At 65.4% G+C, this 19,525-nt stretch overlaps 1 protein-coding gene across 1 annotated transcript; it reads right to left on the bottom strand.

Annotated features, from left to right (window-relative positions):
* Positions 1 to 3,136: 3,136 nt before the first annotated feature.
* Positions 3,137 to 19,025, bottom strand: SLC6A18 (solute carrier family 6 member 18). Its single transcript, XM_060634305.3, has 12 exons — positions 18,754 to 19,025; positions 14,343 to 14,483; positions 13,582 to 13,719; positions 12,807 to 12,988; positions 11,263 to 11,373; positions 10,401 to 10,513; positions 8,588 to 8,716; positions 6,880 to 7,036; positions 6,203 to 6,407; positions 5,646 to 5,805; positions 4,300 to 4,462; positions 3,137 to 3,473 (listed from the first exon to the last, which is right to left on the bottom strand). The coding sequence occupies exons 1-12, from the start codon at positions 18,911 to 18,913 to the stop codon at positions 3,303 to 3,305; spliced, it is 1,830 nt and encodes a 609-aa protein (XP_060490288.3). The 5' UTR covers positions 18,914 to 19,025; the 3' UTR covers positions 3,137 to 3,302.
* Positions 19,026 to 19,525: the final 500 nt, after the last annotated feature.

Genomic DNA, 19,525 nt, shown 5'->3' with positions numbered 1-19,525 from the left:
GGAGTTTGGAGGTGTGTAGAGGGCAAGGTCATGGGGGACGCAGCTGAGGCCATCGGGGAAGAGACCAGAGGTCCTGGAGAGGCCTCATAGAAAGTAGAGGGTCAGGAGCCCCGCCCCGGCCCCTTGGCCTCCCTGGTCAGACCCTCACCCAATAGGCCACCCCGGGCTCACAACCCCTGGGAGGTGCCCCAGGAAAGGATGTGCTGTCCTTGGGGCTGTGGGCTTTCTCAGGGTGCCCTGCTTCCCATCCATTAAGGGTGAGCCCACGTGTTGGAGACACTCGCGTGCCCTTGCAGACCACCAGGTGGGGGCTGTGCTGTGCATGTGGGGCTATGCAGGGTGCTGGACAAACATCCTTGAACAGATGGAAAAAGCTGGAAGGATTGCGCAGAGGGTGGCTCAAAGGGGGTATAGCCTGTGAAGAAAGGGCCCCACCAGGGAGCTGGCTCTCTGCCCTGTCCCCCGCAGCAGTGGGAATACCCGTAAACGAACAGTTCCCAAGGCTTTCTTCCAGGGTGTCCCTGATGGGGCCACATGACAGATGTGGTGGGATACCATCAACTGGACCTTGGACGGGGTCGGTGCTAATGCAGCCCAAGTTATCCAGGCGCGAATGTGTCTCATGTTGGGGTTTATGGATATTGTCTTTATGGCTGCTGCCAGGCTGAGCATCCAGATGACTGAGGTGACACGTTTATGGCCGACCCAAGTCCAGGGAGGAGGTCGTCAGCGCACCGGAGGTGAGCAGTGCAGAACTGAGCCCCACCCAACCCCCCCGCCCAGCCCCGCGGTGCCCTTGCTTTGTAAACACAGGGAGGACAGACTGCCCAACACGGGGGACACCCCCAGGACCCCGCACCGGACGTCTGGGCACCCGCCGCTGGCCCCCACCCACACACGTGCCAGGGGCCCGGTTCTGACATTTCCATCACAGACCAGACCCAAGACGGCACCCACTCATCCTCTACACACACCAGAGTCTTCTGGTACAGGTATTTTGTCGGCATTTTGCTCAGGATCACGAATCTGTTTTGAAGTGTTAAACCCTTGAAAAGACATGTGCTTGGTCAGGCTCAGTCACTGAAACTTCCTGGTTTTCCTCTTTTGAAAGCCACCGTGTGCACTGCCAGACCTCCTCCAGGTGAAACGTGGAAATAGGATTTGTAAAAGGCAAAGGAATTCAGTTTTCTGGCCTCCCTTAGATCTAAGCTGCATGTAGAGAAGCTTTCACTCATGCACCCTGCAAACGTGTGTGCAGTAGGTGAGTTCAAGGTGAGTAGCTCAAGAGGAGACATAGGTGGTGTCCCCGGGACCCCCGAAGCACTGAGTGGTTTACCCCTTGAGCCCCGGTTCCTGCCCCTCCCTCAACTGCCATACCCCTGGGTGCGTGCTTGGCACCTGGCCACATGGATACTCTCCTGTGGAGGACGCTGTAGAGTAAAGGGCTTCCCAAACCTGGGTGCCCTCAGAATTGCCCAGGCTCTGTAGGAGGTGGAGTAGTGACCCCCCAAGAGCACCTACTTCCTAACCCCAGAACCTGCAAGTGTTGTGTGAAATGGCAAAGGGAAATTATGTGTGCAGGTGGGATTCGGTAGCTTATCAGTTGACCTCAAGATGGGGAGATCATCCTGAATTACCCAGGTGCACCCAGGGTGATCACAGGGTGAAAGGAGGATGGAGAAATGCGGGGGGAAAAGATTCGCTGACCTCACTGGCTTGTCAAGGCAGGAAGGGGCCACGAGCCCAGGATTGCAGCATGGGGGCCAAGGCACAGAGCTACCCGTGGGACTTGGGGCACATTTCGGGGGGGCACTCTTGAGTTAAATCCTTTGTAATACTCAGCTCCACTTGGGAGTGGGGGAGGGGGCAAGAGCAGCCGCGACAGGCGTCCTGGACAGGGCCCCCTGTGACCGTCCAAGAGACTTTGTCGGCCGGGACTTTTCAGCACCCCGGACAGCGTTTGTCCTGCCCAGCAACAGGAAGGCCATCCGTGGTCTCCTGTGGCAAAGTCACACAGCAAGCCTGTGTGTCGGGGCCCACCTCCTTAGATCTGATGCCTGGTTCACAGTGTTGTCAGAGGAGAGAGAGAGGGAGGAGGAGGAGAGGAAGGAAATGGATGGAGGGAGTGAGGGAGGGATTGGATGGATAGAAGAATGGAGGGAGGAAGGACCCGGGTGGCTCAGTTGGTTAGACATCTGATTCTTGATCTCAGCTCAGGTCTTAACCCCAGGGTCCTGTGCCCTCCTGTGCACCCCTTCCTCCAACTCTGTGTTGGGTTCCATGCTGAGCGAGGAGCCCGCTTGGGATTCTCTCTCTCCCTCCCTCTCTGCCCCTCCCCTGCTCTCACTCTCTCTCTCTCAAAAATAAACAAATGAATATTAAAAAAATAAGAATGGAAGGACAGAGATGGGGGAGGGAGGGAGGAAATGGATAGATGGATGGAAGGAAGGGGTTGGAGGAAGGGGTGCATGGGAGGGCCGGTGGAGCTGGTGAGCATGCTGGAGCCGAGAAACGAGGAGGCGCCCCTGCACGGAGGCTGCAGGAGGCGTGGTGTGCAGTGAGTGGTGCCACTGTCCTCTGGAAACAGTAGGAACCTGTTTCTGTTCCTTCTTAACACATATTCGAGTCTCTGAGAAAGTGTTTAGAGAACAAAGGGTAGTGTTTCTCAGAAAGAAGGTCGGGAGAGCGGCCAGCACTCGCTGGCGCTGGCTGTGGCTCCAGCCGGACCCCAGCCCTTGCCTGTGCTCACGCAGGGAGGACCCATCCTGGGATGGGAGTGGCTGGGCCATCGCTCTGCAAGGGCTCCCCGCACGTCGGTCATAGCAGACTCTGCCCACGCACGACCCGAGTGCTCCAGGCACGGAAAGGGGCTTCTGTGGGCGAAGGCTTCGCTTCAAGCTCACCATGGGGACAGCCTCCACTTTTCTTCGGAGGTCACCCTTCAGGCTCCTTCAACTCTTACGGTGCCAGGCCCTCGGCTGCACAGGCCCTGAGATGTCTGCACAGCACCCCCCCCCCTCCGCCCGTCCTTCTGCCCGTGGATGCACCTGCTGGGCTCAGCGTCTGGCCACCCAGGTGGCAGGGCCCCAGGAGCTGGACACCAGGCTCTCTCCCATCTGGAGGACAGTGTGGACCACGGGGATGGAGGCAGGCTGTACCCGGAGCAGGGTCTGGGGAGCGCGACGGTGTTGGGAAGCAGCAACCACAGGCCTCAGGATCGGGGCAGGTGTAATGTGAGCACGTGGCACACGGGCCGGCCCTCCCGGCCACCCCCCACCCAGCCCTCAGCAGGCCCCTCCACCCTACAGCTTCGGGCACCTGTCCCGCCCGGTGTCCTTCTTCCGTCTGTGTGCAGCGAGCAGCTGGGCCAGTGCCACGGCCGGGACCCACAGTATAGGCAGGAAGCACAGGAGGACACAGGCGGCCTGCACCCAGCCCCGGTAGGACTTCTCCCGCCGCGACGGGAACCACACCTAGAGGGACACGCGGCCACGGTGACTGAGCGGTGTGGGGCGGCCTCACCCTGCCTCTCCTCCAGGGGAGGGGGGGCGGTATGGGGCCCTGAAGCCTTGTGGGGATTGGGGGTCTGGGGTTCGGGACACCGTGCCCTGCAGAGAGCCTCCCACCGGCCTGAGGGGCTGCTCCAGCCTGACCTGCTGGACATGGGCGGACCCTGTGCCCCCCGCCCCCTTCTCTGTAAGGCGGGGCAACACCGCCCACCTGACTTCAGGCACCGCTTTTGAGGCCAACGTGAGACACTAGTGTGTGAATCTGATAGGGCAAAATTCGTGAAAATTCTTGAGAAATGTGCCACTGCTCCTTCTGCAGTGCCTGGCAATGTCACACTGGGGAGAAGACACTGCAGCACAGACGAAGTTTTGAGGGGCCAGAGGTGGTGGCCGGTCAGGGCGTCACAGCTCCGAGTGCAGCCCGGGGGACAAGGGCTGGCCCCAGGGAGTGACCTATGCTCCTGTTGTCACGCGGCTTGGTGGCAGCTCAGTGACACGCATCCTGCACGCCTTCCTTCAACTCGGACCAGGAGTGGGCATCCGTGGGCCGGCCCCAAGGTGTGTGCGAGGGGTGGCTCAAGGCCACGTCCCTGCGTGAGCCGCTCCAGGGTCTGAGGGTTGCTCTGGTCCCCCCACCACTGACCGGGGCCCACGGCCCCTGCCAGAGTCAGCTCTGACGCCCCGTGGGACGCCGGAGTTCCGGCGGCCTAGGGTCTCGGCGAAGGCGGCCCACAGGGCCACGTAGGGCAGCACCGGGGAAGGGCCAGGCCAGGCCCCCCGGAGGACGTACGTATTGGGTGTCCCAGGCCTTGTAGCTGAGCGGCGTCCGGGCCAGGGTGGCAACGTAGGCCACAAAGATCGTGAGCAGTAGCAGCGGGCTGACAACCTTCCAGGTCACCTGCCAGTAGAGGCCGGGCCGCCTCCCCGTCATGCTCTCTATGTCATCGCTGAACCTGCCACAGGGACACCGGGCTCGGGCTCACTCACAGGGCCACTGAGATGTGGCCCACGGGGCCGTCCCCCACCTCCGCGCTGAACTCTCTGAGCCGCCGCCAGCTGGGGCAGCACTCTCGGGTCCTGACGGGGACTCACCCCACCCCCCCAGGCCTGCGTGGAAAAGGTCCGAGCAATCAGGTCGACCGGCCGGGGGAGAGGGCTGGACAGGCGGGCCTCCTGGGGCCTCCCAGCCTCTGCCGACCCCAAGGAGGAGGCCGGCCCGGGCCCTAGTAAGTTGCCCCGGGCAGGCCCCGTGGAGCTCCCCCTGAGGGAGGCTCCAGCTGCCGAGAGACGGTGTGGGCAGTGGAGCCCCGACGGGCCCCGGCCGTGGGAGGGCAGGAGACGCCAGACCTAGTGCCCGTCAGGGCCTGCGGGGTCAAGGACCCAGGACGCGTGGCGGTCCCCCAGTGCCTCCTGAGACCCCACGGCTGGTTGTACCCAGGGCTCACTATGTCTCCCCACGTTGTGGGCCAGCCCCGCTCCTGCCTCTCTAGGTGGCCAGCGTCCCTCCTTGGGACGAGACCTCTGGCCCCTGTCCCCACAGAGCAGCGATGAAGGCCCTGGCATGCGGGGCCTCCCGGGACCCCTTGAGGAACAAGGACGGAGGTCGCAACTGCTGGGACCATCTGAGCAGGGCTATGGTTGGGGCAGCAGGTGTGTGACAGGTGAGACTGACAGGTGTGAGTATAGGTGTGGGTACAAGTGTGAGCACAAGTGGGACAGGTGGGCACGGATGTGGGGACAGGTGTGACAGGTGTGAGCGCAGGTGTGCAGGGGGCCGACGCGGGCAGGATGGGCAGGACCGAGAGGGGCGTTCTCAGAGGCCTCTGGGTTGGGGGCAGGGCCGTGCGGCCCTGCTACTGCCTCAGTGTCCGCTTGTCCTTGGACCTTAGCAACCCGCCCTGCCTGGTTGCAGACCAGCCATCTTGCCACCACCACCGCCCTGCCGCCCGCAAAAGGTTGAAGGCCGCACAGCCAGGGGGAGCAGGGCCCCCAGGGCGCTTCTTGGGAGCTCTGGGAGCCGCCCCGTTTGTTCTGGGGAGAGGCTCAGGCGGTCCCGCCCCGTCCTGTGCTGCCCGGGAGACCAGCTGCTGGATGCCCGGACACAGAGGGCGGGGCCCCGAAGGGCGGCTCACTCACCGCTGCACCCCATAAACGTAAGCCACCCCGACCACTTCAAAGAATGCAAAGACCATGAGGTTCAGAGGCGCAGCATAGTTGTCGAAAATCTCCAGCCAGTAGTTTCCCGACTGCAGCGTGAAGCAGATCGCCGAGAGGAAGCAGACCAGGCAGACCAGCCCTGGGGGAACGGGGCCCCCTGGTCTGAGCGGCGCCCGGCCTCCGCGGCCCCCGCCCCGGCCCGTGCGCCCCCTCTCCTCGCCCGCTCCTCCCGCCGCCGCCCTGCGCCGCGGCCAGAGACAGGAGGGCACGGGATGGCGGCTTGGCGTCGGTGGGCAGTGCTGGGGCCGGTCGGTGTGGGGGGGGGGGGGGTCGGTCTGCGCCTGCCCGACCCCCTGCTCTCCTGTGCTGGCCCTCGTGGGCTGTTGGGTCAGGGAGAGAGCCACCGAGACCGGCCCCGAGGGGTGACGAGCCAGACCCAGCCTTCCCCCGGGACCGGGCCACAGCCCCAGAGCCTTCGTGGACGAAGGGTATCGGGACGGCGGGTGGGAGGACGGGGGATGGGCCCGTCCACTCACCAGTCAGGACCTCCTTGGGGACGAATCTGTGCGTGACCCCCATATCCAGGAGTGGCGTAATGATGCTCTCCATGTTCCCGAACATGGACGACAGGCCCAAGGTGAACAACATCCCAAAGAAGAGCACGGCCCAGCCGGGGGCCCCCGGCATGTGGAGGATGGCTTCCGTGAAGATGATGAAGGCCAGCCCCGTGCCGGAGGCGCTCTGCAATGCACGTGCGCCAGCAAGCCCCAGGTGACACACCGTGGTGACCGACACCCCCCCCCAGGGGGAAAGCAGCGGCCCCACCCTTTCTGGCCGCAGGACCAGCCACAGCTGTGCCCCTGAGGGGACAGAACCTCTTCCCCTTTAACACCTCGCAGCCAGCGGGTGACCGCGGGCCCCGGGACGTCGGGCTCAGGTGCCCGTCAGCTGCCCCGAGAACCCGCCTTCTGATGGCCCACCCCAGCCTGCTGCCCCACCCGCGTGACCCAGGCTCTGTGCACCAGCAGCAGCGGGTGTCCCGGGCCGGCCCACCCCAGCCTGCTGCCCCCGCCAGACACACTGCATCTGAGGCCACAGGCGCTCTGGAAGCCAAGCCTGGCCGAGGCACGGGGTCGGCCCAGTGTCCTTTGTCCACAGCCCGCAGGCCGGTCTGGGCCAGGCCTGTGGAGAAGGCTTGCGGCCCCTCAGGTACCTTGTCCAGAAAGTCTTCCAGGCGGCAGGTCACCAGGCCGAGCCGGGCCACCCTCTCGGGCTGGGTGGCGTTCAGGTGCGTGAGGACGGCAGCATAGTCGTCCCTGTCGACGCTCTGGTCCGGGAGCTCGAACGCGTTGATGAGCCGGAGGATGTTTCTGCAGAGACACAGGCCGGCGCACGCTGGGCTGGGCGCCCTGCACCCCGGAAGCACCCGGGAGGACAGCAGCACTCGCAGGGGGGTGCTGAGGGACCGGGCCTGCGGGGACGCTCCCTGAGGGCCACAGTGGGGTGGTGGCAGCACCCTGGCCTCCTCGACCTGGGCCCCGGGGCGGCGCCCTGGAAGTGTTTCAGGAAGAACCGGGGCCCCTGCTTTCCGGCCGCCTGCTGCCTCCGTCAGACGCTCCCGGTCTTCAAGGCTGGCGGCTCACGCACAGGCCGGTGGGCGTCCCCGGGCGTTTCGATCTGCCCACTTGCTGTGTGCGTCCGTGACCCTGACGTTAGGACCGGTGCTGCTCCTGGGGTTGGCAGTGGCCGGGCCCAGAGTTGCACCGACGCCCTGCCTTCCGCGAACACCTTCACAGTCCGCTCAGTGCCGTCGTGATCGCGCTTTTGTGCTCTTTGCCGGTGATTTGCTATTTAAAATGTGCCCCGAGTGCGGCGCTCGAGTGCTGTCTGGTGTCCCACGTGCCAGGCGGCCGAGCCGGGGCGCACAGGGGAGCCTCGTCAGCCCTGCCGGAGTCACTGCCGCCACCCTGGGCAGTGTCCACGGACCGACACTTGTTCACGGTGCTCCGTGGAAGCAGCTGGAAGTACTGACCCCTCCCCCCCGTCCCCCACTGGGGGTCACGCTGTTCACCGTGTGGGCGCTGCAGCCTCTGGAACATTCCGCAGGGTGCACGCGCCCCGCTGTGCCCAAGCTCAGGCTGCCCGTGGCGCAGCTGCTCTGTCTCCCCCTCCGCCCTCAGCGTGGCCCGAGCGTGGTCAGAACAGGTGGCGCTGTGGACAGGGGCCTGGTCATGGGGCCACTCTGGGCGCTGTGGGCGCTTGGCAGCTGGTACAGGGTGTGCCTCTGCTCCCCTCTGGGTTCTGGCGGGTGAGCCACGGCCGTCTGCAAGCTACAATCAGCCGTCTTAGCGCAGCTGGGCCATCGATGCAGTAGCTCCAAATGTGAGGCCATCCTGACCGCCTCCACGGCCTGGGCTGTTGTGGCAAATGGCCACAGACAGCCTCGAAGCAACATTCACCCTCCCCCAGCTCTGAGGCCGGAAGTGCCAGGTAGGGGTGTGGGCAGGGCTGCGCTACGTCCTGAGGCTCCAGGGGAGGGTCCTTCCCGCCTCTTCCAGCCCCTGGTGCCCCAGGCGTCCCTCCAACCCCTGTCTCTCTCATCACATGGCCTCCTGCGTGTGCGTGCGTGTTCACGCGTGTGCCCGGTGTGCGTGTTCACACGTGTGTGCACACACGCATGCCCCTGCCTGTCCCTCATGAGGAGCCCGCTCACTGGGTCAGGTCCTCACTCAGCATGACCTCATCTTAACCCACATCTGCCAAAGACCCCACGTCCGCATCAGGTCACGTTCCAGGCTGCGGGTGGACGCGGGCTTCTGGGGACGCTCCACCTCACTCCCTAGGGATATAAGGGTGGTTGTGTGCGGCCCTGTGCTCCGCGGACAACTCACCCTCAGAGCCACCACGGGCACCGTGCTCACCTGTCCAGGCAACGCCCATGGTCGTTGGCCGCCTTGAATCCCAGAACGGAAAACATAGCAATGGACGCGTAGAGGGAGGTCAGGCTGTTGACCAGGGAGATGATCACTGCGTCCTTCTCACAGTTGTTCCTGGCGGACACAGGCACATTGTGCCACTGTGCTCCGGGCCACTACGCACACACACCCCCAAGCCCCCCCCCCCGCACACGGAGCTGGTATGCCTGCGGCCCTGAGTGCCGGTGCTGTCCCGACGGTCTCCGGACTGGCTCAGAACCCTCCCCGCTGACCCCCTCCCCGACCACACCCCCTGCTGACCCCCTCCCATTGACCCTTCCTCACTGACCCCTCCCTGACCACACCTCCCTGCTAATCCCTCCCACTGACCCCCCCGACCACACCTCCCCGCTGAGCCCCTCCCCACTGACCCTTCCCCACTGACCCCCTCCCTGACCACACCTCCCTGCTGACCCCTCCCTGCTGACCCCTTCCCTGCCCACACCTCCCTGCTGACTCCTCCCTGACCATACCTCCCTGCTGATCCCTTCCACTGAGCCTTCCCCACTGACCCCTCCCTGCTGACCCCTTCCCCACTGACCCCCTCCCTGACCACACCTCCCTGCTGACCCCCTTCCCATTGACCCTTCCTCACTGACCCCTCCCTGACCACACCTCCCTGCTAATCCCTCCTACTGACCCCTCCCCGACCACACCTCCCCGCTGAGCCCCTCCCCACTGACCCTTCCCCACTGACCCCCTCCCTGACCACACCTCCCTGCTGACCCCTCCCACTGACCCTTCCTCACTGACCCCCTCCATGACCACACCTCCCTGCTGACCCCTCCCTGAGCACACCTCCCTGCTGACCCCCTTCCCACTGACCCTTCCTCACTGACCCCTCCCTGACCACACCTCCCTGCTAATCCCTCCTACTGACCCCTCCCTGACCACACCTCCCCGCTGAGCCCCTCCCCACTGACCCTTCCCCACTGACCCCCTCCCTGACCACACCTCCCTGCTGACCCCTTCCTGCTGACCCCTTCCCCACTGACCCCTCCCTGACCACACCTCCCCGCTGACCCCCTCCCTGCTAACCCCCTCCCCAAAAGCCTCCCCGCCACGCACCCACCCCAGCTCAGGGCTGTGGATTGGCTAAAGCCCTCAACCCCCACCCTGCCCCCAAGGCCTGGGCACAGGTCGCCGAGGATGACATAGGGCACCATGGAGCAGCCTTGCTGAGATGGTCTCCGTGCGAGAGAGCACCCGAGCCCCTTGGAGCAGGCTGGGCGGTCACTTGTCAGGGGCAGTCGTGCGAAGCACCCAGGCCCACCACCTGCATCCCCACCCCTGCGCCTCTGAGGGGAGAGGTTCTGACCACCGCGTAGAACCATGTTCGTGTGGAGGTGGCCTGGTTTACGATGCGGCGGATGGTGCGTTAGTGACCGAGCAGCTCGGGTCTCCCCCACGAGGTGGGAGAGTGAGCAGTGACCAGGGAGGCTGACACACACTGGATTTCTGCTTTTCTGGCCTTGTGCCTGGCACACATACATGGTCCCGTTGGCGTCAGCCTTGTTCCTGGGATTGATTATCCGGCACTCTTCCTCCGGAACATGCCAGAAGCTGCCGTAGGGGCCCTAACCCCCAGCCCTCAGGGGATGGCTGAGTGACTGGTAGAATCCCCATGAGTCCCTTCTTATCACAGGTTCACAGCAGTTCACCCTCCCCCTGCTCAGGGTGTCCCGACGCGGGCGCTCTGTGCTGCTCCCAGGAGCTTGGGGACAGGAGGCCCGGAACCCGCCCTGAGTCCGGCCCCTACCTGGGCGGGTTGTAACTCGCAAAAGCGATGTGTCCTCCAAAGGCCAGGGACAGGGAAAAGAATATCTGCGTGGCTGCGTCCAGCCACACGCGGGGGCTCTGGAGAATCCGCACCTGGAAAGACAGGGGGGCCCCGTCGTGCAGCAGACAGGCCACACTGAGCGGGGAGCCCACAGCCCCGGATGGTCCCAAGCGGGACATGTTAAATAAAGCCACGGCTCCCATCTGCGTGGGACACACGGGCTCTGAGAACGCGGCCGACAGGCCTCTCAGGGCTGAGGTCCCAGTGACAAGACGCCTGCTTCCTCTGCTCCTCGAAGACGTGGGGGCTCTGAGCGACCGAAGGGCCCCGGCAGCTCCACGGGCACGCGCTCCCTGGTGTTGCTGCTGCGGGGGACAGGACGGACAGGCCGAGCCCACGCCCTGTGCAGCCCCCGGAAACTCCCAGGGGACGCCGGGGGCCCACAGAGCGTGGGGTGGTCCAGGAGGGTGCGGGCTGCGGCCCTTCACCTGGCGGGGTGCACGCAGCGGGAGAAGCCCTTGGAGGTGGGGGGTCTGGGCACTAGGGGTGGGACGTCCGGGGCCCCGGCCGGCTTCTCCTCTGAACCCCGCCCGCAACGTCCCTCAGGCACCAAAGTCCACGCGTCACGAACCAAGCCCTCCGTCTGCTCCCTGCACTCTGACCCTACCCTCCTCCCTGAGACCCCATAGCATCCCCCCCGCCCTCACCCCCACACGGCCCCGGGTGCCCTGGCCTGTGGCTCATGGCCACGCACATGGCCAGGGGATGCAGTGAGCTGGGCTGGGCTGGGCTCTGACTCAGGTGTTTCCAGGAGCCCAGACTTCAGTCCAGACCAACTTACATCTGGCGTGAACAGGTACGTTAACCCTTCGACCGCCCCGGGCAGGCTGAGTCCTCTGATAAGGAAGATTGTCAGGACCAGGTAAGGGAACAGCGCTGTGAAATAAATTGCCTTAAGAGAAAAAAACCGTTAGACTTTGCAATGGTATCTGTTCGGTACAAAACCTTTAAGAGGCAGACGTGACGTGAACGCCTCAGTGGCCAGGCTCCCGTCTCTCATCCGGGATTCGGACTGGGGGGAGGCGGCCGGCAGCCCGGGGCCTGGGGGTGTGGGCCCCAGTCAGTCTCTGAGGGTTGGGGGCTCACGGGGATGGTCACACGTGGGTTCACATACGCCCTTGTGTCTGTGGGTGGGCACGGTCCCCACGGGGCAGGTGGGCCTCCCTCTCCCCCCCCCCCCTCCGGTGCCCACAAGCGGCCACTTCGCAGGGACCACACACCCACCCGCACCCCTTTCCCCAGCCTAGGACCAGGGCCCCGTCAGGTGTGGTCAGGGGTCCACACAGAAGGAATCCGCAGACGACGGACGGTCTTCCCTCCCCACCGCCCCCAAGTTCCCGAGCACAGACTGACTGGGGAGTCGCCCGGGTGCCTCTCTAGGGCGTCTGCCGCAGGGTCATTTGGAGTTTCTGGCTGGCTCGTTGGGCCTCACGGTTGCTTTGGTCTAATTCAGTCATTCCGGTCCTCTAAGTCATGAAGATGCTCACGTGAGAGCAACTATAATGCTCACACCCGACAGTAAGTGTGCAGGCACGTGCACACGCCGGGATCTGTGTGAGAGGGCGCAGCTGTGTGCCGGGAGCCGCGTCGCTGGCGTTGTGAGGGGGGATGCGTGAAGCCCCGGGCCCGTCCGCGCCCCCGGAGAAGAGAGGGTGCGCGCCCGAGGTGGGCTCGTGGGCCCGGGCCCGGGGCCCCCCGGGTCCTCTCTGCTCAGGAACCACGTAACTATCGCCACAAGACGGTACGCTGTTGAACACAAATGTGCCAGCCGCGCACCCGCTGCTCGCAGCAGTGTTTGTGAAACGTGCGCCAGTCGGGGGAAGGCGGAGGAGGCAGTGCAGCGGGAGCGAGGGCCCCGCCTCACTCGGTGGGCAGCATCGCTCCCAGAGGGACCGAAGGCCGAGCCCCGAATCCATCCCCGAGACTGAACGGTCGCCGCTGAGAAGCTGGCACAGGACGTGGACGGGCGTCACCAGAAATACCCGGGGACTGGGAGAGGCGGGGACGGAGAAGGGAGGGGACCCGCGGGAAGCAGGATGGCGGGCCGAGACCAGATTCAGAGTCGCACCAAACGCAGATGGTCTGAACAGCCAAACAAGGGCAGGGACTGCCAGCCCAGGAAAAAAAGCAAGACCCGAACCGGGTGTGTCGACAAGAAACACGACTGACGCGCAGAGACCCGAACAGGTTAAAAGGAGAAGGAGCAACAGCTGCCACGTTCACAGGGCGGCACGGGGTCCTCACATCTGCACCCTCCCAGTAGAGCCGCCCAGCAGACGCTGAGCGGAAGGGAGCTGGGCAGTGGGGTCCGCCCCAGGGGCTCACCTTCCCCGTGGATTTGATGCCTCTGATGACACACACGTACACGACGGCCCAGGACGCGGCCAAGCAGGCCAGCAGCCGCCACTGGATGGAGCCGCTGTCGCTGACGTCGGCCGTGACGTTCAGCGTCCGCCGGTACCAGAAGTAGCTCACGGGGCTGCTGGCCTGGCACTCTGCCTCGAACCCTGGAACCCGGGAGGGCCCGTCAAGGGGTGGCCACGGGGCTCGGGCCTGGATCCGGGCTCTGCAGGCCTCCCCCCGGGAGTGCAGTTCGTACATAATTGTCCTGGGGCTGCTGGCTGAGCACCAGGCACGGCAGGTGAGACCCGTGCCCTCTGCTGCCCAGGGTGTCCAGCCGAGGCCTAGAGGGCTGACCCGGGCAGCTTCAGGGCCCAGACTTGCCCCCCGCCCCCCCTGCCCACGCTGGCCTTGTTCAGAACGCGCCGAACTCAAGTTAGTATCAGCAGAGGCAGGAAGGGAAGGGGGGTTGACACAGCTGGGCAAGCAAACTGGAAGACAGCTTTGACAGTGTCCCCTGACAGAGCGCTTGGCCCAGGTCTGGACTTAAGTCAGCAAGAGCCGAGGTGACAGCCACTCACCCTCCCGTCGCCGGGCAAGCACGAAGCTGTGCTGTGAGTACAGGGGTCCCTGGGGGCCCCGGGTCCATCAGGGGTCGGGGTCAGTGGGGTGAGAACGGGATTTCAAATGTGACGCTTCGGGGAGCCCGTGCGGGGCCCCTGGGAGCCAGGGCACTGAGCCTCCCAGCCCTCAGCACTACCTGTGCGGTTGAGGTCCAGCGGGCACGAGCCCCAGGGGAGCGGGTTCTGGAAGGAGTTGAGGAAATACCACAGCACCCACGTCAGGACGGTGTTGTAGTACAGGCTGACCAGAAAGGACACGGTGAGGCAGCCCAGCCCTGCGGACGGGCGACAGTCAGCGCCTCGCCGGGGTCCCGGCCACCCCGCTCCTGCTCCCTGCCATCCCCAAGGCCTCCCGCTGCCCGCCCCGCCGCTGGCCTCCCGGGGAGACCTTCAGGAGGCACCGTGGCCACCCGGCAGGGGGTGTCGTGTCACAGACCCAGGGGTGCCGCTTGGCCCCCCCCCCCCCCCGCAGCGCCCACCTCACAGGCACCCCAGGGCCTCCCCGGACACTCGGGAGCTCCCAGGATGTGTGGGCTCGGCGCCTGTGGGACACACACCCACGTGACCGGGGACAGCCTGCCGCCTGCCTCCTCCTCGCGCTCTCTGGGCTCACCCCACATGGCGCCCCGCACTCGGGTCCCCGCTTGGGCTTTGGGGGAACAAAACGGCCTCCTGGGATGGGCGACCTCAGCCCGTGACTGGAGCTAGCTTCACAGGGGCGCCACCTCGTGCGCGTCCTGCCCGGTCACGTCCCCATCATGTCAGGGCATCTTTGGGGCGGGTGCGAAGCCAGCAAGCGTGGCCTGGCGTGACGAGCTGACACGGGGCTCCCGCGGGACCCGCGGTCTCCCGCCCTCCCAACCGCTACGGGACGGGGGCAGGGGTGGGGGCAGCCTACCCACTCCGCCCAGGTAGGGCGACACGGCCTTCCACACCCCGACGCTGCCTGTCCGCAGGTGCTGGCCGATGGCCAGCTCGATGTGGAAGAGTGGGATTCCCTCGAGGACCAGGGCGACGAAGTAGGGGATGAGGAAGGCCCCTGCGAAGACACAGTGGTCGCCGGAGGGTCACTGTCTGCCCGGTGGGGCCTCGGGCTCGGGGAGAGGTGCCCGCGGCCTCCTGAGAGGGGACCCGGGCCCGCACGTCGGGCCCTGGTTCTGCCACCGTTTGCAGCTGCTCGACACGTCCCGCCGTGTGACGCTGTGGCGGAGGGTTTCCCGCCACAAAGGGCAGTCTTGTCCTTATGGGGACGCCCCGAACCCCCGTCACGGGCCCTCCTGTGACGTGGGGCTGCTCCGTGCTCTTGGGGGAGCGCTGGAGCACGGTGACGTCCCGCCTGAGTACGGGCTGGGACCTGTCTCTCCACGCCTTGGGCCGAGCGGGGCCCCCGCTCCCTGTCCGGGCGCCGGGAGGTGTGGGGCGGGGGCTCCAGAGGCCTCCAAGGGGACCCACACGGGCTCCCCGCAGAGCACCCCCTGGGGTGGCTGGGGGAGCTACGCCTTTCCACGCGGTGAGCCAGCCGTAGAAGGAGCGGAAAAGCCACGGGGTTGAGGAGTGAGGCGCCCGGCCTCTCCTGGAGCCCGCAGCCCCGAGGGGTCCCGCCTGGTCGCCTGGGGGGGCTCCTGTGGGGAGATGCCGGTTCCCTGAGTCCCGCTGGACTCAGAGATGCTCTCATTCTGCCGGGGGGAGGGAGTCCCGGTCCCGCTACGGTGGGAGCCGCATTTTCTTCCAGGTAACCGCAGTCCGTGGACACCCTGGCCCTTAGACGCTCCGGGACTGACAGCCACCCCTCCCCCCTGCATGCCCGGGCCTCAGAAACGCCAGGGAACCACACTGGCCGAAATGGGTGCAGGGCAGCGACCGTGCTCCCCGCGTCTGCCTGGCTCGGCTGAGGCTGACTCTCCCCCCATGAGCCGCGGGCTTGCCCTCATCGTCTGCCGGCCTCCCCCTCCTCTCTTGTGTCACCATCAGACGTTTTGACACGGACTTGGGGCCCCGGACGGGGCTACGTGGCTACACAGCCCTCAGCCCACATAAGCTTCTGCACGGGGCTCCAGTGTTTGGGGCAAAACAGTGCCTGCTGGGGTCGTCCATGTAGCAGCGAACAGGTGGAGGGTCAGGAAAGTACAATTCTGAGGACACTCGGCCTCAGTGGCCACCCGGGGAGGGGAGGGGAGGGGACAGGGCCTCAGGGGCTGGCTGAGGTCAGTCGGGCAGGGAGAACCTGGGTGGGGGCGGTGGGGGGGCACAGGGCTGGGGGTGGGGAGGGGACAGAGCCTCAGGGCCTGGCTGAGGTCAGTCCGGCAGGGAGTACCTAGGGGCAGGGGGGCGGGGGGGGGGGGACAGGGCCGGGGGCGGGGAGGGGCGGGGCCTCAGGTGCTGGCTGAGGTCAGTCCGGCAGGCAGGGAGCACCTAGGAGGAGCAGGGCCGGGGAGGGGTGGGGAGGGGAGCTTGTCTTCGTAGCTAAGCTGGTGCAGCTGAGTCTGCCGTGCTTGGGGGAGAAGAAACAGAGCAGGTCTGTGATTACAGAGACCGTGCGGTTAGGAGGGGGCATCTCGGTGCGTGAGGGGCATGTAAGCCCTACCCAGAGAGCGTGCCGACCTCGGCTTAGGTGAAAACCGCGCCTGTCGGGGGATGGCTGCCGGTCCCAGGAGGACCCACGCATGTGCTTAGAGGAGTGGGACTCGAGCCCCACCAGACCTCCAGGCTGGCGATTCGGTGGGCTGTGCCTCTGAGTGGAATGTCCACGAGACCCCGAGCCACGCGGTTTGGAGAGCTTCCAGGCCGGTGAACACGGGCGGTGCTGGGAGGGCGCTGTGCCCGGAGCTCTGTCACCCCCACACCTGGCCCCGTGCACGCCTTCCGTCTGGCGGCTCCTGAGCCGTGTTCCTTATAAAAATCTGGTAACAGTAGCGAACTGCTCCCCTCAGTTCTGTGAAGCTGACGTGGGGCTGGGCGCAGCCCTGAGTTTGTAGCAAAGTCAGGTAAGAGCCGTGGGTCAGCAGGGGACCCGCCACTTGAGGTCCGATCCTGAGCTGGGGGCCGTGCCGTGGGCCGAGCCCTCGACCTGAGGGGTCTGTGCTCAGTTCAGGGAGATGCGGCGGAAATGGGTTAAATTCTGCTGAGTCTCGGAGAACCGGTTGGTGTGGCAACAACACCCTCACGCGTCCGCCGTCCTAGCTCGAGAGAAGCGGGAACTTTTCTCGTCTCGTCCCCGCCGGTCTCCGGGGCCGCTGAGACCACACTTCACGTGCCCACGCGGGGCGTCTGGGAGAGCCCCGTGCATCACCAGTGCCATCACCACGCGAGGGTGCCGGAGGCGACGTGCACCCGTGCCACGTGCTCAGCAGGTGGAGGAAAAGACGGCGCGTGCGTTCAGAGCCCCACGCGGCTGCGAATCAGCAGATCAGGATGGAGACAACGGCCAGGGGACAGAGGAGAAGACAGGAGAGTGATGTGCTGTCTGTGTGGAGGGTTGACGCGGTGTTGCCAGCGGGAAATCCTTCCCCACGCAGTCCAGACCCCACCCGACGCCTGCGAAGCCCTGAGAGTCTCGTGCGCGTTGACGACCCGGCCGTAAAGGTCACGTGGGAGATCAACAGCCAATACAGAAGCCAGTGCAAGAGAGGAGCCTGGCGACTCTCCCTACGGGACGGCCGACCGCAGTAATTAATTCCGTGCGACTTTCCGGGCAAGGTTCTGTCGCCTGGCTGGAGCCTCCGGAAACGGAAGTCCTGAACGCGGCAGTGCGGAAATCCTGGACCGCTTACGAGATGACCCACACGCTTGTGTTGCGACAGACGCGGTTGGAAGGGTTCCTGGGCTGAAGCCCGAGACCCCGGCAGGTGCGCGAAGAGGCCACTAGCGGGTTCCACGTCCCTTTCGCTGGGAAGTGCTGACCGCTCACCAAGAAGCCGGGTGGGTGTGAGAGAATCGCGTGGGGGTGCCCCCAAGGGTTTTGCTCAATTCTGTGACGCTGTTGCCCTTTACAGACCTGAACGATCACTAATGAGAGAGAAAGGATCCACCCTCAGGAGCGTGAGTTCGCGCAAAATAAAAATGTGATCTGTTATCCGCTTATCACTTACATCTTCTTATCGAAATAATCAGTAGTGGCCAAAGTGAGACAAAACAGGGCATTCTCACACGTGAGGGTTCCTTGTTCAGGAAAAGTAGGAGTTTTGAAACGTACTTCCTGACATTTCACCGAGAGCTTTCTCACCTGGAAATAGGGCCTAAAGGAAGCATTTAGACACCAGGACCCCCTAGAGCCCGGGTGCCGGGGACTCAGACACCCCGAGCCCTCGGGGAAGGCAGCCCGGCGCATGGCCTGCGGCGATGAGGGTTCCGGAAGGCACGTCCCTGGACGGTCCCGGCACGTCGCAGCGCTGAGCCAACGGGCTCCCGCCTGTGCGGGCTCGACACGGCGCACGGGGCGGCACGGGGGCCTAGGGAGCGAGCCGGTCTTCCGCCCCGGGCTTTGCGTGATCCGTGCCAAGGAGCCTGTACTCTCAGGCGCCCGCCCGCCCCCGCCCCCATGGACGCTCCAACACCCGTGGGCCAGCGGTTCCAGGACACAGGTCTCTTCCAGCTTCTGGTCATCAGAACAAAACTAATAAACTTTCCAGAAGCAGTATCCTCATAAACAGGGAAGCCATGCCAGACAGTGGCCCGGCCACGCGGCTCCCGGAGACCCCCACCCACATTCCCCCACCATGGCCTGACCACTGTCTGCCTACCGCTGCCAGGGGGGCCACTGTGTGTCCCTGAAAGCGGGAAGGACGACTCCCCATCGGAAAAGGGCGGCGTGGGGTCACCCGTGCAGATTTCCATTTCTTCTGGGGGGGCCGACGAATCTCCCCTGAAGGAGACGCTCCCCACATTGCCAACCGGACGCCTGGGGGACCCGGGAAGATTGCCCCGTGGGACTGTCGGGGGCCCTCGGGTCTTACAGGTGCAGAAGGAGGCTTGAGGGCAAGTTGACCTGGCACCGAAACCAGACGGGGCCCAAGGTCGGACCCCAGAAGAGGACCAGCCTGGCCCGGGCGACGTTCCGTGTCAGCTCCCGAGGGCCCTGGGTGACAGGGCGGTTGCCTGACACCACCTCGGACTTGGGAAGAGATGAGGGCGGTCTGGCCGTGCAAAGGCCGGGCGGTAGGCGGCCCGGCCAGCGCGCACCTGCAAACCTCAGGGGAACTCGGGGGAGGGCGGTGTGCAGAAAGCACCCCTGAGTCCCGTAAGGCCGAGACGCCCTCGGACTGGACCTCGAGGGCCGGGATGCCCCCCCGGAGGCCCAGCCCACGGCTCACCTCCCCCGTACGTCTGGCACAGGTACGGGAACCTCCAGATGTTGCCCAGGCCCACGGCGAAGCCGATGCAACTCAGGAGGTACTGCAGCCTGTTGTCCCAGCTGGGCCTCTCGTGCCCGCCGCCGGCCCCGCGTGGGTCTGGGCCCAGGGCGCACGCCATGCCTGCCACTCGCTCCCTCACGGTCCCCCTCACACCCCACGTACGTCCGCGTTATTTAAAGGAAAACCAGCGGAGCCCGTTAATTGGTAACTCGGGCCAGGCTCCTGCTCTAACTCGGGCGGTTGCTCCCTGACCCCACGGCCTCCGCCCACCACCCCCCACCCCCCGCCCCCCGGCTCCTGCCCGGCCGGTGCCCCACCACCTCGAGAACATGCCCGCAGGGGCGTCCTGCTCCCTGTCGGGGACCTGCAGGCCCCCAGCACCGGGGCACGTTGGGTTGTTTTATGAAAATCACTGCCCTTCTCGTCAACCGATTGAGACACGGTTGCAGCCTCACTCGTCGCCGTGAGCAGTGGCCGAGCCCAGGCCCCGCGCCCTCGCCCGCTTTCCCCCGATGGCGGACACCGTGTCCAGTCCCAGTGGGACGCTGGCCGGTCACCTCGGCACACGCCCGCCACCTGAGGGTCCTTCCCGGCCCCGTCTCTCCTCTGCACTGCACCGTCATCTCAAGAAGGTTATGCGAGCGGCACCCGCGTGTGGGACCTGGGGGCGGGCCTGCGCCACGCGGCCGTGACCTCAGGCGGCCCATCGGGGGCACGGCCACCAGGCTGT

This window comes from Panthera onca, chromosome A1 (genome assembly GCF_046562875.1).
Source record: "Panthera onca isolate mPanOnc1 chromosome A1, mPanOnc1 haplotype 2, whole genome shotgun sequence".
In the NCBI taxonomy this organism is placed as follows: Eukaryota; Metazoa; Chordata; class Mammalia; order Carnivora; family Felidae; genus Panthera; species Panthera onca.
Note: the sequence above shows the minus strand (reverse complement) of the source record. Positions and strands in the feature narration are given on the sequence as shown.